At 41.2% G+C, this 15,878-nt stretch overlaps 1 protein-coding gene across 1 annotated transcript in view; it reads right to left on the reverse strand.

Annotated features, from left to right (window-relative positions):
• The window catches only part of LOC309546460 (retinal guanylyl cyclase 2-like), a 206,004-nt gene that overhangs the window by 125,642 nt on the left and 64,484 nt on the right, over positions 1 to 15,878 (reverse strand). Inside the window, exon 3 of the mRNA XM_082246169.1 lies at positions 2,770 to 3,071. Coding sequence (XP_082102295.1) covers positions 2,770 to 3,071 — 302 coding nt within the window. The remainder of the gene's footprint in view (positions 1 to 2,769; positions 3,072 to 15,878) is intronic.

A 15,878-nucleotide genomic window follows, 5' to 3' on the forward strand; every position in this document is an offset into this window, starting at 1 on the left:
GTTGAATTGCTTGTATGTTTTCCTTTCTAAAAACCTTTAATAAAAACACTGAAACCAAAAAAAATATGGCTGTGAAGCACAGTCTGGTCCTGAGCCAGCCAAGACCATCTGAGTGCCTGCTACAGTGTGTTCAGGAGGTGCTGGCAGAGGGCGGGTCTGGCGGTGTGATGTCATGGTGCAGAGTGACATAGCCGCATGTGCGGGTCTGCAGGACCGTAGCAAGGCAAGCTGGGAGCAGGACCGTCAGTGCTGTTTGGACTGGAGTGGACTGAAGGGACCGCCTGGCATGGAGAGAGACTGCCACTGTTATTTAGGAGGGAATGTGTCATGTCTGTGAGGTGTCATCATCATCTGTGCTTCTGCATACTGCAGTCAGCGTCACTGTGGGAGTCAATTTATTGTGTGTTTACGCCTGCCCATTCTAATTCCAGTCCTGTCCCTAAGCTAATTACTATATTGAAAATAAAATAAGAAATATATTTTTTGCCTTAATATCTACCTTGAGGCTTGGTTCACACTGATGCGAATTGAATGTGGGTTTCTCCGCATCCAATTCACATGACAGGAGAGTGTGAAGGGCTCTCAATGGAGCAGGTTCATACACCTCCAGGTGGCTGCGGTCCGAATTGCAGAAGGGTCCTGTGTGTCTTCTGGTCCCTTTCATGTGCAAATTTAGCCCAAAATTTGGACCTGATTGCACCAGAAACCGTGAACAGGGACACACCATACCCCCGGCTGTGAGCCGTGGTCGCAGTTACCGAGAACCCAGCCTAAATCCCATTGCTAATTGCATATTGTACTTGTTTGTAGCTTAAATACTGCAATTTAGACCTAAAACTGTAACTTTGTAACTTTTAGAAATGCCAGTAAAAACTTGGGTGTACCATTTTGGGTGTTGTGTAAGAAAATTTAAATTTGGTAGGATGGCAACAATGATCCATTGCAAGCTGTAGGGAACCCTGGAAATTGACAGGCAGTGGTGCAGGCATTGGGAAAGGTAAGCATTTTCACTCTACTTGTAGCACCCTCCTAGGTAGGTGCTAGTGAGAGAGTATAGTTTGTGGCTCTGTCTGCCTATCAGAGGAGCAGCAGACAAATCCTTATTGCTCTCTGCTTATTAGAGAGCAGGATCTGTTAGTGAGGTCTGCTCATGGTGCTCAGCATGCGATTCATTATCTCTAAAAAGTGTTTCACATTGGTCCAATAGGGAGGCATGTTGGACAGTTGGAGGAAACCTGACAAATGCATGCATAGGCTTTTGTACAGTCCCGGTGATTGGCAGGGGCAGGCTGCCTCGGTGCATTCTGGGATCCTGTATGACAGCCAGGAGCACATGTGCTATGGGGTCTTTGGCTGGAGAGCAGAGTCCTGGAGAGAGGGTGGTGGCTGCCTCCTCCTCTGAAGCAGTGGCACGTGGCCTCAGGAGGTCGTAATGAGGGCCAGAGGAGTGGAGCTGAACCCAGAGGTCCAGGAGAGCTGACTGAGGGGGAGACACTGGAGACCCTGGAAAAATGGTGTAGTGAGTACAGGGGATCATGTCAAGGGGCCTGACCCGAAGGTGGCCACCTCAGGCGTTGGATAATCATTGCACGGGTGTCAGCAGCCAAGAAAGAGAATACCAACAGTGCAGCCCGTACATACAGGGCTCAGGGGCGCCGCCCCCCTAATCCATGCGCCCGGCCCCTAATATACATACAAGGTGCTGGACGCATGGATTCCAATGGGTCTTTTTTTTTTTGGAAGCACATGATTAGAGCCAGAGGCTCTAATTGGCTTAGAAAAGGGTGGGCTTGGGGCGCAAAGCACTGCGCCCAAAGCCCATCCAGTTGTGTGACATTAGCAAATTAATATTCACTAATGTTTCCCTGTTTCTACTCACGGCCAGTCAGGAAGAGGGTCCTGAGCCCCGATTGGCCAGGAGTCCTAAGACCCGATTGGCCGCTAGTCCTAACTCCTTATTGGCCGGGAGGAGAATCGACTGCTAGAACTCCGGAGGAGACGCAGGGGTTAAGACGCTATCTGCATGGGGTAAGTGCAGGGTCTGGCGGGGGGCCTGACAGGTGATCGATCGAGCGATGGGGGGGGTTATGTGGTTGGCTGGCTGGGGGGGGGCACAGCCCCAAGTAAATTAAGCACCAGCCGCCACTGGTCCTGAAGATACATTTAGTTCATCAAGTCCTCTGGGAAAGAGACTTAAAGCTAAATTCACCTCAGTGGCAAGGTAGATCAACAGCCTGGCTGTACCAAGAGATAGAGATCCTCAATCTTGTGCATAGTTAATTAGGAGTAGCCCACTATTCCCTTTTCCCATCCCTAATTTAACAATAAAACCCAAAAACAACTACATACCCCTGGACTGTTTATTGAATGAGCCAAGAAGGAAACAGAGAGACTATTCATGTCAAGGCTGCTCATGGTAACCCAGGGGGACCCATAAGTGTGAAATCCAGTAGCCCTTAAGGGGAAAGTGCTACATACTGTTAGGCTGGGGTCCGGCAAGGTCCTGTTTGCCATTCCAGGGACGAATCAGGCCCCAATTTCTGTCTGGTTTCGGACCTGAAATGGACCAGAAGATGCACAAGACTCTTCTGCAAACCACTCTGCAGCCGTCCCAGAGATGTGTGAACTGGCTCCATTGAGAGCCAGTCACAGTCTCCTGACATGCGAATTGGATGCGGCTAAACCCACACTAGTGTGAACCCAGTCTTACATATTTCAAAACTGAAGGACACAGTACAATTTTAGGAGCACAGTTATTTGGTTACTTACTTGCTGTGGCTCTAGATTGGTTTTTATTTCCCCCTTCTCTTTGAACTCGGCAAAAACCTCATAAAACGACTTTTCCTCGTAGTCCATGGTGATCGTCAGCACAGCATCATAGGCCGCCAGCAGCTTGCTGTTCTTGTCAAAAATAGGGTACGAGTTGTTTTTGTATGGAAGGCTGTAAAGTAAAGTGTCGTAGGGTACAAAGACATATCTTCCATCGGTCAGTCCCATTTCATGCGCTTTGATTAGAAAGATGGCTTGTTCTTCCCCTCCAATGAAGACAGAATGCATGCACATAATGATGACTAAAACATAAAAACAACACGCAAGGTTAACAATGATCTGTACAGAGGAAGGACCATGACTATGGGGACAAAAAGGATGGGTTGACAACAATAAAGATAAAGGTGAACTCAATGCCACAAAGCTGCAATATATATGTAGCACCCTCCTAGGTAGGTGCTAGAAAGAAAGTATAGTTTTGAAACCTGTCTGCTTACCAGAGGGATTGCAGGTAAATCTATATTGTTCTCTGCCTACCAGAGAGTAGGATCTGCTCATTGTGCTCAGGTGCAACTCATTCTGCCTGCAGAGTGTTTCACACTGGTCCAATAGGGAGGCATGTTGGACAGTGGGAGGAAACCTGACAAATTAGCACACAGGTGTTTGATATAGCCCTGGTGATTTTGCAGAGGAAAGTGCCTTGTTGCATGCTGGGATACTGTATAAATGCCAGAAGCACATGTGCTCAGGGTCTTTCAGCTGGATAGTGGAGTCCCGGGGGGGCGGCAGCTTCCTCCTCTGTAGTGGTGCCATGAGGCCTCAGGTAGTCGACCTGAGGGCCTGGAGAGTGCTTGTGAGGAAGTGAACCCAGAGATCTGGTGAAGCTGACTGAGAGAGGAGACACTGGGGGATCTGATTCTGCAGTACAGTGATTACAGATCTGTGTCAAGGGGCCTGACCTGAGGGGGGCCACCCCTGCAGCGAGAAGAGTCAGCGGACGGGTGTCAGTCAAGTGGATGCTAGTGAGTGTCCTGAAGAGAATATAGTTCAACAAGTCTATTGCTGGAGAGAGAGAGCAAGGAGACTTAACCCTTTACATACACGTGGCAGAATGGATCAAGCAGTGCAGCTGCTTTCACAGGCATACAAGAAGAAATTGGTCGCACACCACCAAACGATTGGATGAAGAGAAGATTCTTTTTTCACATAAAAGGTGCAAGGTACAACAGGGTAGGATAAGTAGACGCGTTTCACACAAACTCTACATGCTTGTTCACTACCTGTTAACTAACAAGAGTTCGTGTGAAACGCGTCTACTTATCCTACCCTGTTGTACCTTGCACCTTATATGTGAATAAATAATCTTCTCTTCATCCAATCGTTACAGTACAATCGTAACAGTACAAAAAAGTATAAAATCTTAACGTTGCGTCTGCTGGAAATGGTGCCTGTGAGTGGAGAGCGGTAACTACCGCCTTGCGTTCCACCAGGCTCCCAGAACGTGCAGCGTGCGTTCCACCTGACACGCGTTTCAAAACTGGTGCCGATGATTGCCAATTAAACCAGGAGTGATGTCATGTCATCACTTCTGGTTTACTATTACGAACAGGCAAGCAAAGCCAATTGCTCGGTTGCTCAGGTCTCCCTGTGGGATTACAAGAGAGCCGACCTCAGGCTCTAAAAAATGATACTGAGGCGATGCCTGTAGCTGCAGGCATTATCCCGGTACAGACCCTGCCCCCTTAAAAAATGCCGCCCCAGACAAAAGCCATGCTGGCCTTGGAGTGAATGCGCCCCTGCATAGGATATGGCCCAAATATCAGGGGGAACACTGAAGATGTTTATATCCAGCCAAGGTTTACTGCAATGATGGCACACTGCTCACTCCCACCGAAAGCCGTGCCCCTGACATAATTAATAATGTGTGCTATCGTTGCAATAAACCTTCGCTGGAGCTGAATGTATTTGATGTCTGTTATTTGGATGATGGACTACAGTGCAGCAATAGCAGACTCCAGGAACTTGGCACCTCTACTGATTGCAGGGAATTAACGGGGAGATACAGGGTGGCCTGTGAGCAGTGAAATGTGTTGGGTTTATCTGAAAGTCTTGGGCTTTAATATTTCTTGAGAGGACACTGTATGCATTATGGTGTTGCCACCAGTGAAGAAGCAGGTTCTGGCTACCCTACTTGCAGCACAGTAGCTAAGTGGTTGGAACTTCTGCCTAGCAGTACTAGAGTCGCTGGTTTGAATTCCAACCACAGCACTACCTGCTTGGAGTTTTCATGTTCTCCCTGTGTAGGTATTTATGAATGTGAATAAGAGACCTTAGATTGTAAGCTCCTTGAGGGCAGGGACTGATGTGAATGTACCATAAATGTAAAGCACTGCGTAAATTGCTGGTGCTATATAAGTACCTGTAATAAATACATAATAACTTGGAGCATGTAATTAAAGAGAGGTTCGGAGTAAAACCAGAAGGCACTAAACGGAGGGCCACATGACAAGGGTTAAAAAGGGCTTTTTAAATTTTTTTTTTTGTCTGGATAAACAGGACAATTAGCTGGCTGGGGGGCATGGTCAGGGTTGGGAGGAGCATTGGGGGATGGGGTTTTTTTAACCTGAGGGAAGGGGAGTCAATCGGAAATCAGCAAGCAGAGAACAACTTCCCACCCTCCCGCTATGCCTTTGGTGGGATTTTTCGAGTTGGATCATGGGATGTGGCCTATTTTGACGAATTCGGGGTGCAAGGTCCTTTTTAGGTTCATATTGGCACAAAAAGGTGTGGTGTAGGGACCCAAAAGAAAATTGCGATGCTTGGCACCTTACTCCTGCGCTCAGAACCAAGGTTTTCAGACTACCTCTGTCGCGGGACTCATGCTTGGCATCCCCAATGGCTAGACCTTGCTGCCCTCTACGACTGGGGTGGTCGACATAACACTGTAAACACAAACACAAAAGAAAGGCGCACCAGCCTAGCACATTATCCTCAGTAAGGCTTTTTATTTGTAAAAGATCAAAAGATGTCTACTCACAAACAGGGGATGTAAACCAGCGTATCAGATCCAACTGACAACATCCACAGTGTAGGAGTCCACAATCTTAGTCAAGGTTATTGGCTAACGTGTTTCGAGGCAATGCCTCTTCCTCAGAGCCCCAGGGGTAGACATCTTTTAATCTTTTACAAATAAAAAGCCTTACTGAGGATAATGCGCTAGGCTGGTGCGCCCTTCTTTTGTGGTGTAGGGACCCGCCTGAGGTATGGCTCCCAGTTGGTGTAGGTACCTGCGAGTTGTATCCGAGTCAGTGTTTTGGCAGCTGGAGGCCTGACAAGTGACACGCAGTGTCTTTGATTTGATGCCTATTAGGACCTTGTGGCTCCATTTTTTTATATGCACTGTATGTTCAGGCTATGATGTTATTGATCAGTATTTACTTGTTATTTATATTTTTGGTTAATAAATGGCCAATTTAACGCCAATCGGTTGTGGTGTGGTTATCTTTTTTTACTGGAAGGGGGGTTTTATTGGTATAGTAGTTAAGTACAAGCCATATTTTATACCTTAGTTAAGCCAATATACAGTATAATGAGTAGCCAGGATCACATATACAGTATGTTGGATTATCCACATGGGATTTATGATGATTGTATAGCTGTCTTTGTGAGGCCTTGTTGGGTAATTTCGGACCTTTTGGGTGCACAGACATTGTTTGATTTTACTATGGCTGGCCTTAATCTGATGCTATATTGCCTGATATAAGAAATTGTGATGGATTAGGTGGAATGTCTATTTTTCTATGTCTATTTTTGTACATGTAAATATGCTTTTTTATTCCTTACTCAAAAAGGCTGCTAGCAGCTACCCCTCCCATCGAGTGAAGCTCATGTAACTAAGATGGATCCAGGACTACACCTAAGATGATGACACCTAGATCCTGGAGGAAGTTTACCTGACATGGACATGACCAATCAGAAGCTACAAGCAATCAAATAACGCTATGCTTATGATGCACTTGCCCACGACACTAGCAGCTCACCTATATAACCCCACCTATCCAGTAGCAATAAAGGAAGTATCATTTACCTGAACACGTTTCAGTGTGGTTCTTCTCGTGCATGCACCAGATTATATAGGCAAAATCAGGAACGGGGCAGATACTCACCAGACGATTGGTCTGATCCAAAACAAAATGTGTCAAGTAATTCCCTCCGCTGTGCACATTGAAGATCCTTAGATATTCTTGCGTAAACACATAATACATTGCAGAGGGGTTCATAGTAGTGATTGACCAATATAGTTTTTTTAATGCCAATACTGATACCAATAATTTGGTCATCGGATATCGGTATTTTTTCCCAGGTACTCCTAGTGGAGGGATCTGGGGATCTAAAAGACCCCAAACCCCTTCTTGGCACTCAAAAGCATTCAAAACGCCAAGTTTGGCTGTTTTGAATGCTGTCAGTTTTGTTTAATTTGGCGCCGAGTACCCGGAAATGATGTCATGACATCACTTCCAGGTTTTTTACATGGAGACCCAATCAGAGCTGAATGCGGCTTTGATCGGGTCTTCGGCGGCCATGCAGGTAGGATGCCCGGGTCTCCCGGGGGGACAGGAGACCCGAGCGAGCCGTGGAAGGCGGCGGGAGGGGGGGGGGCGTCCCCTCCCGCTCCTTGTAATGACAGCCGAGCGGCTTCTCAGCTGCATCGGTTTTCATTACAAGACAGGCGACCATCAGCATCACTCCGGTACAGCACTTTACTGAAATATCTGCAATATCGGTAACCTCAGTGGCCGATTCCGATATATTGGGGAAAGTGCATATTGGCTTTCGATATATCGGTGGTGCCGATAATCGGTTGATTGCTAGTTCTTAGGGGTTCATATATAAGGGGAATTAAACTATCTAGGCTGTATGATCTGAATATTTGTGCCAGCTTTATTATTTTAAGAAAACATTTTATGGAGAATAAATAAATGTATGAATTTTCTACATTGGTTTTCTGTATAGGTACCTGAAAAGTCCTGCTGTTGGTATATTGTTCCCTCTTGGCTGCTGGACACCATAGACTCCCTTCTCGTAATCAACAATTGTTATGTTATTTTTTTACTTGGAACCATTCATTTTTTTGTGGTTAAAGGACTTCTGTGGCCGTTTAAACCCATGGCATGCAGTCAGATGTTTTATTGGGGGCTTCATCAAAGGGATGGCAATTAATGAATGCATCAGTTCATCCACCATACAGACTAGGACTTCCAAAGTTCCAAAGTGCTAAAGTGCCTTGGAAGTGGGAAGACATAAATTATTTTGTAAAACGTTTGACAGGCATCAGCTTCCAGAAAGCACAGAGAAGGAGTAATTATATGGGCTACAATGGGTACAACCGTGACAGCATCAGGGAACCAAATTACAACTGCTGTTGGCCACTAATTATCTGCTGTGTGCTTACGCTAAACTTGGAACAGAACGAAGCTGGGTTTCACATCCCTTCCTCCATACTGTTATCTGATGTACGAGCATCTCATAAGCTTATTAGGCTTACTGAAACATAAGCTAGACCCGAGAAGAGAAAAAACAGCTCAAGTGCTAAATGATACCCTTACAATTTTTCACATGAAGTGAAAGGAGCCCTTCTTTGAAGCCATACAGAAATAACAGGAATTATTGCAACTGTATATTTCTTTAAAAATGATGTAAGGTAGATGTGAACCCTAACTGAATGACATTTATCTAATAAAACACTGTGTACTATAATACTTTTTTCATCTTCTTTTGCTATTCAGTGTTGCTGATTTCCCACAGACTCTTTTGCAGAAACTTCTAACCAACATGAACTCCAGCAATGGTTGCATGGCATTTCTGCGGGTGGTCTTTTGAGGATTTTTAGTGGCAGGATCACCTGGTATTTTTTTAATAAAAATTGCAGATATAAAAATGGCTATTTATTGGGTCAGATTATCATCTAGTTACAGTATCAGAGGGGTAACTAGAACCTTCATGGCCCCGGTGCAAGAAACCATGAAGGGCCCCCTGGACCCCCTTCAAGCCTGGGGCTCTTCCCACTGATCCTGGGGCTCTTTACTCTCGTTGCAGCCGCCCCTTTATTATGGTCCCGCAGTGGGACCTTTTCACAAGTTCTGCAGTGGGCCCCCTTCCTGCCATCTTGGGACCTCCCTTTGACAAAGTCAGGAAGTGACGAAACGTTAGGGGCGTGGCTACACAACAGACTGAAGGAGTGATCGAGGTGAGCAGGGGATATTCATCTGGCTCCGTGGACACCATTCACTTCACGCTGCAGCATCCCGGACTAAAGTGAGCTCCCCTATCCCTCTCATTTGTTTATTGGATGTATATATGCGCTTGGCAAGTTAAATACATGTACGGGCATTTTATATTATTTTTGTGGATTTAATAAAGTGTTTTAATGGTACTGCACCAGTGGGGTCTCTCTGTTATATGTTTTTTCCACATGGTTTGGAGCTAAGGATTATCCCCCAACCTTCTGGTTTATATGAGGACCGCTGTCTGTATTGCCTTGGTGGAACACCACAGCCAACAGTAATATACACAGAGAAATTTGCCTTATCCACGAGAGTGGTAGGCAACAAATGAGGGTGAGTTGGTAATTTGACGGGTGTGGAGCACATTGGTGGTGGATCTAATTTAGGTGTCACCTAATTATTAGCACTGGGATCTCACAAGATCATTTGGTTTATCACGTTTATAGAAGTTATTTTTTGGACTTCATTTTTTGGACTCACATATATTCACAGTATATTTAGTTTTTTGGATTCCATATCCAACATTCATATTGTGGACTTATTTTCTGGGCACAGTTTATTGATGCACCATTATTTGATGTATTGAGGATTGCTTTTTTTTTATTTATTGGTGTTGTGCGCAACTAGTGTCATGGTTTTCTTTCACTATTTTCATTATTGTTTTATTTAAGTTGCGGCATATATACAGTATATATACATATATACGGACTCACATTTATATATATATATATATTTCAGCACACATTTGGAATTTGATTTTTGAAAAGGGTGTGTATATATCTTTAGCGCAAGAATTTTTGCATTTTTAAATTTAAAAGTGCATTCGAATTTGAAAATTATTTTTAAAATTATTCGAATTTGAAATGCAAACCTTGCAATAAACACAGAAAAGTATAAAAGTGAAATAAGATGATGATTCCTACTTAGGCTGCTTTATAATTTAGAATAGAAAAGAATAGAATAAACCAGAATAGAATAGAATGAAATAGACTACAATAGAACACAATAGAATAGACTGGAGTAGAATAGAAAATAATAGAATAGAATGGAATAAAACAAAATAGAATAGCAAATAAAGGAATATAATAGAAAATAAAAGATTATGATAGAATGGAAAAAAACAGAACAGAATAGAAAATAAAAGACTAGACCATAATAAAACATAATAGAATAGAAAATAATATAACAGAATAACAGAATATAAAAAAATAGAATAGAATGAATATAGCTGTCTTCCAAAATTTGAATTTTGAAAGACGGGTATATTCTTTCTATTTTGTTCTAATCAGTATTATTCTATTCTATTTTTTCTTTTCTACTCTATTCGACTCTATTATATTCTTTTATTTTATATTCTGTTTAATTATATTATATTATTTTCCATTGTATTTTAGTATTTTATTTTCTATTCTATTCTGTTATTTTATTTTCTATTCTATTCTTTCATATTCTTTTCCCATTTTTTTTTATTATATTATTTCATTTTCTATTCTATTTTATTAAGTTTTATTCCATTTTATTATTTTCTATTCTTTTCTATTCTATTATTTTCTGTTCTATTCTATTCTAGTCTGTACAGCAGACTAAGTAGGAGGCATCCTCTTATTTTACTTTTAAACCTTACTGTATTTATTGCTATATGTTTTCATTTCGCATTCATTTTCTAATTAAAATTCGGATAATTTGTTTGTTATAATTTATTTAGGATTTGTTGAAATTCGTTATTTTTGAGTTTCAGAAATTCGGATGCACCTGAATCTCCGAAAAACAAAAATTTTGTCTGAATTTTGATTCTTAACCACTTTAGCCCCGGAAGGATTTGCCCCCTTAATGACCAGGCCCTATGTTGCGATTCGGCACTGCGTTACTTTAGCGGACAATTGCGCGGTCATGCGACACTGTACCTAAACGAAATTTACGTCCTTTATTTCCCACAAATAGAGCTTTCTTTTGGTGGTATTTGATCACCTGTGCGATTTTTTATTTTTTGCGCTATAAACAAAAAAGAGCGACAATTTTGAAAAAAAAAAAAAATATATATATTTTTCACATTCTTTTATATGACGTTCACAAGAAAAAAAAATTAAAAATCAAAATTTTTTAACATTTTAGGCCAATTTGTTTTCTGCTACATATTTTTGGTAAAAAAAATAGCAATAAGCGTATTTTGGTTGGTTTGGAAAGATATGTAATTTTTATTGTTTTTTTTTTTTTTTTACTAGTAATGGCGGCGATCTGTGATTTTTTGTGGGACTGCAACATTGTGGTGGACAGATCGAACCCCTAACTGACATTTCTGACACTTTTGGGGGTACCAGTGACATTAATCCAGTAATCAGTGCTAAAAATATGCACTGTTACTGTAATAATGCCATTGGCAGGGAAGGGGTTAATACTGTTGGTGATCAAGGGGATAAATGTAAGCCTAGGGGAGTGATTCTAACTGTGGGGGGGGGGTGTGGCTTGTGAGATTATCATAGAGACATGTGAACCTATATAGCAGGATCACATAGCCTCTGTGATCATTGCAGGGAGAAGGACAGACGTCTGTGTTTACATCAGCCGACCGTCCTTCTCTGTCAGCGGGGAGAGATCAGGGGTGTCAGATGGCAATCGGAGCCACCTGACACACGCATTGGCTTCCTGGCTGACGAGCGGCGGCGCACGCTCGCCCCCTAGCCTCCCCAGAGCGAGCGCTGTACATGTACGGCGATTTGCCTGCAGGAGCCAGCCTGCCGCAGTATATCTGCGGCTGGTCGGAAAGAGGTAAACTAAACAAATCGTACATGTCTAGTTCGGAGAACATGACCGAAGTTTGGTTGCTGAATCCAGACCATGGACACACACATTTGCAGCTGCACAGCTGTCAGATTTGTCAGGGTTATTTGGGGAGGTTAATTTCACAAATAGAAATGAAATGTCATATTTTGATCTGCATAGAATTAGCAATGACATCCATTTTGTTAAAGGTTGTTGAAAGTTCAAGCCTCCTTTAAAAGTGCATATTCAACAGGTTTTACTCCAGACATGCTGTGTTGACCTAAGGTAATAAATAAATAGTCTGTTGACTTTCTTTAAGATAAGGTCTAAGACGCTATTCCAAGGTAATCTTGTTTGTGTGGGATCATAAAACAAGTCAGTATTTTTCTTTGTTTAGATCCATTTTAAAATAAGATTTAAAGATATATATTATAATCTTATATGTAACATAATATTAACAATGAAATATATAACTAGCATACATAGATATGTAGAAAATTGTTATATATTACAATTGTTTCATATTTTGCTAAAAACGGACTTTACTGATTTTGATGACTCATCTCTGTATGTCAAGACAGACTTCAGTAAACATTTGTAAATTGTAAGATGTAGAAAGCATCATAAAACTTTTCTGGCCTTGCCAGGAGTTTAATTTAGAAGGTCTGGATTGTAAGCTCTGGGTCAATATAAGGTTCGAAGTTTATTTGTAGGCAAATATTGCTACAAACTGAACCTAAGAGCAATATGTCTTAGGTTTAAAAAGTAAAATCCAATATATTTTAAATAAGATATATTAAATATTGGAATGGTGTTATCAAGATTAATTCCTTATTCAGATACATGATGGATATTAAATGGACATTTTGTAGATGAAAGCATGGTTACATTTTTATGTTGTTTTATAATAGTCTTATATGGAGAAATCTTTATTTAATTTTAATATACTGGTTGACCAAGAGGTGTCATCCTATGACATCACCAGTTAATGAATAAGATGTTCCAACCAATGATGATCATGTTACTCCCCCTGGGTTTAACTTATGGTAATTTTAATAATCCTTTGTTCTATACCATATAAAAGCCCAGATGAGAGAGACACATGACACATCACATTTTGCCCAATATACATCACACTTACAACATACACACTACTACAGCTATGCACAGACTCATCTACACAGACTTCATTTCAATCCACCATGTATCTGAACCTTTGAGGGACGCCAAACGAAGCTCCTCCCTAATTGGCCACCATCTTGGAAAGGCAGCCATCTTAAGGAACCTAGAAAAAGTTGCAAAAATGTTGGAACCGGCGCTACCACTTTAAATCGTGCATGTGCAAAATAGAAAAGTGCATATAGTGCTAAAAGTGCAAGCAATAAGATATAATATAAAATAATATAATATAAAGTGCTACGTGCTGTTTATGGGCTGTGCTTAGTGTATCATACTGTAAACATCATATGTTATACATATAAAGTGCCGAGTGCTGATAATGCCAAAAAACCACGTGTAGTGATTAAGGAACCAAATAAACAAGCAAAGTATGGCGTCGGTAGATGACCCACCAAAACACCGCTGCTTACCACACTCTTTCGGCCGATGCCTCGACACTTCTCGGTCACTAAAATAAAGGATAAGCCTCCATTGCGTAGCATATGTTATGTCAAACGAATTAACGTAGCATCCACTCACAGTTAGGGAGTTCACTGTCAGCTTGAGAGGTGTTCTACCGACGCCATACTTTGCTTGTTTATTTGGTTCCTTAATCACTACACGTGGTTTTTTTGGCATTATCAGCACTCGGCACTTTATATGTATAACATATGATGTTTACAGTATGGTACACTAAGCACAGCCCATAAACAGCACGTAGCACTTTATATTATATTATTTTATATTATATCTTATTGCGTGCACTTTTAGCACTATATGCACTTTTCTATTTTGCACATGCACGATTTAAAGTGGTAGCGCCGGTTCCAACATTTTTGCAACTTTTTCTATTTTACTACCTCAGAGGTAGGTTGGAGGCAGCTTACACCACCATTTAAGCCTGATTCAGTACACATGAAAACTCCATAGCGCTGGTATACAATCCCTTTTTCTTTATCTTAAGGAACCTGGTAACTACCATTCAAAGCTAGCGGCCATCTTGAATATGGTAAATATGCCTTGCTAATTATTTGATTATTATTCAATATTGTTTATGTACTTCCTTAAATGTTTTACATTTCATATTTAAAGGGTAACGAGAGTACAATCCCAGCCGTATAAACCATATGTAGATTTTTCTCTTAAGAGATGATTTTTGCTTTTTATACATTTTATTAATATCAGATTTAGCGCATATTGGCATATTAGTTTCACGTTTTGCATAGCCTATTCTCGCTTCATCTGCAGTGAAGTGACGATCAAGTTGTGCATTGCGCAGACAATTGTGGTCTGATTGTATAGTATACATAAATAGGGTTTCTACTACATCTGGGGAAATGGTAATCTTGCTTTCGTTTCACTTTAACTTTGTTTCAGTTTCACTTTCATTATTGAGCTACACATCACATTGCATTTATTGTTTGAAGTTTGTATTTTTGTGAAGTTATATCTTTTTGTGTCATCTCAAGTTTGATCATTTATCGTGATTACATGTTTCGTGAATAAAACTTTTATATATTCCATACTGTAGACTGTTTTCACTAAGATTGGTATATGCTTTTAAAAAGAAATTAATCAATAAAAAGAACTCGCTACATATTGATTTATGGAATAAGTTGAGATTCTCCTTTCGCACAGATCTTTGCTTATTATTAACCATAAATAGACACTCTGACATAATGGAGGCACAGCGAGATATTATTAATTATTATTAATTCTGACAGATTGGAATAGGTGTCTGTGTCCGTGCAGCTACGACAACCCTATAGATATGAACAGATTGCTTACTCTCGTAATCCTTGATGGTCCCCACAGTCAAAGAATGGCTTTTGAGGGTACCGGAATATGGAGGTGGAGGAGTGGAGGCATTATTGAAATAACAGTGAAATCACAGTGCAGCACTAAAAATTCTAACAAAACAGATAAATAAATAGAAAAAATTGCAGGCATAGGTAATAGTCCAAAAGTGAAAAGGGTGTTCGTGCGAACATCAAAAATAAAAATAAAAAGATGTGCTCCACAGGGCGAATCCTCCACCAGCCACAACTAGCTCCTCACCTCCAGATATGACCAGTATGTATTTATTATAAACAGATAAAACAATTACCAGTAAGGACACTATATACCAGTGCGCGGTATCACAGCATGAAGAAAATCTCCGTGATGGATGACTGTGAGTGACGTCATAGACTCCTTCTCCTTCCGTACGTGTTACGTCCCCAAAGGCGGGACTTTGCGGATCTGTGATACGGCACACTGGTATGTAGTGCCGTTACTGGTAATTATTTTATCTGTTTATAATAAATTGCTCCTTTTCAGTATGTTATACGCTATGTGCTGCATTTTTATTTTCATACCTCCTACATTGATGAATTTGGTTGTATGACTGAGGAATCCAGGTCTCTTTATGAGAACATCCCTACCACATCCCTGCATCCCTTTCCCAGGCTAAGCTTGTTTTGACCTGTCCGTTAACCCAGGGGTCATATCTGGAGGTGAGGAACTAGTGTGGCTGGTGGAGGATTCGCCCTGTGGAGCACATCTTATTATTTTTGATGTCCGCATCAACACCCTTATCACTTTGGGACTCTTACCTATGCCTGCAATTTTATCTATTTATTCATCTTTTATGTTAGAATTTTTCGCGCTGCACTGTGATTTCACTATTATTCAGTCTGGGATTTTGATATTTTGGCCCTGAGTGTCCAGCTGCTTATATTTACTTGTTTAGAGGGGTGTGCTGATTTTATTTGCATTATTTATTATTGCAATAACACCTACCCAACATTCTATAAATTTTGGGCCCTATGGATTGACTTTCAGTCCTCTGACTTATAATATTGTATAAATGACTAACACTGTAATTTTGATTAAATGTTTAATTATGTTTCGGAAATATATCTGTGG

The sequence above is a fragment of the Pelophylax lessonae genome (assembly GCF_965119305.1).
Source record: "Pelophylax lessonae genome assembly, chromosome: 2".
Lineage (NCBI taxonomy): Eukaryota > Metazoa > Chordata > Amphibia > Anura > Ranidae > Pelophylax > Pelophylax lessonae.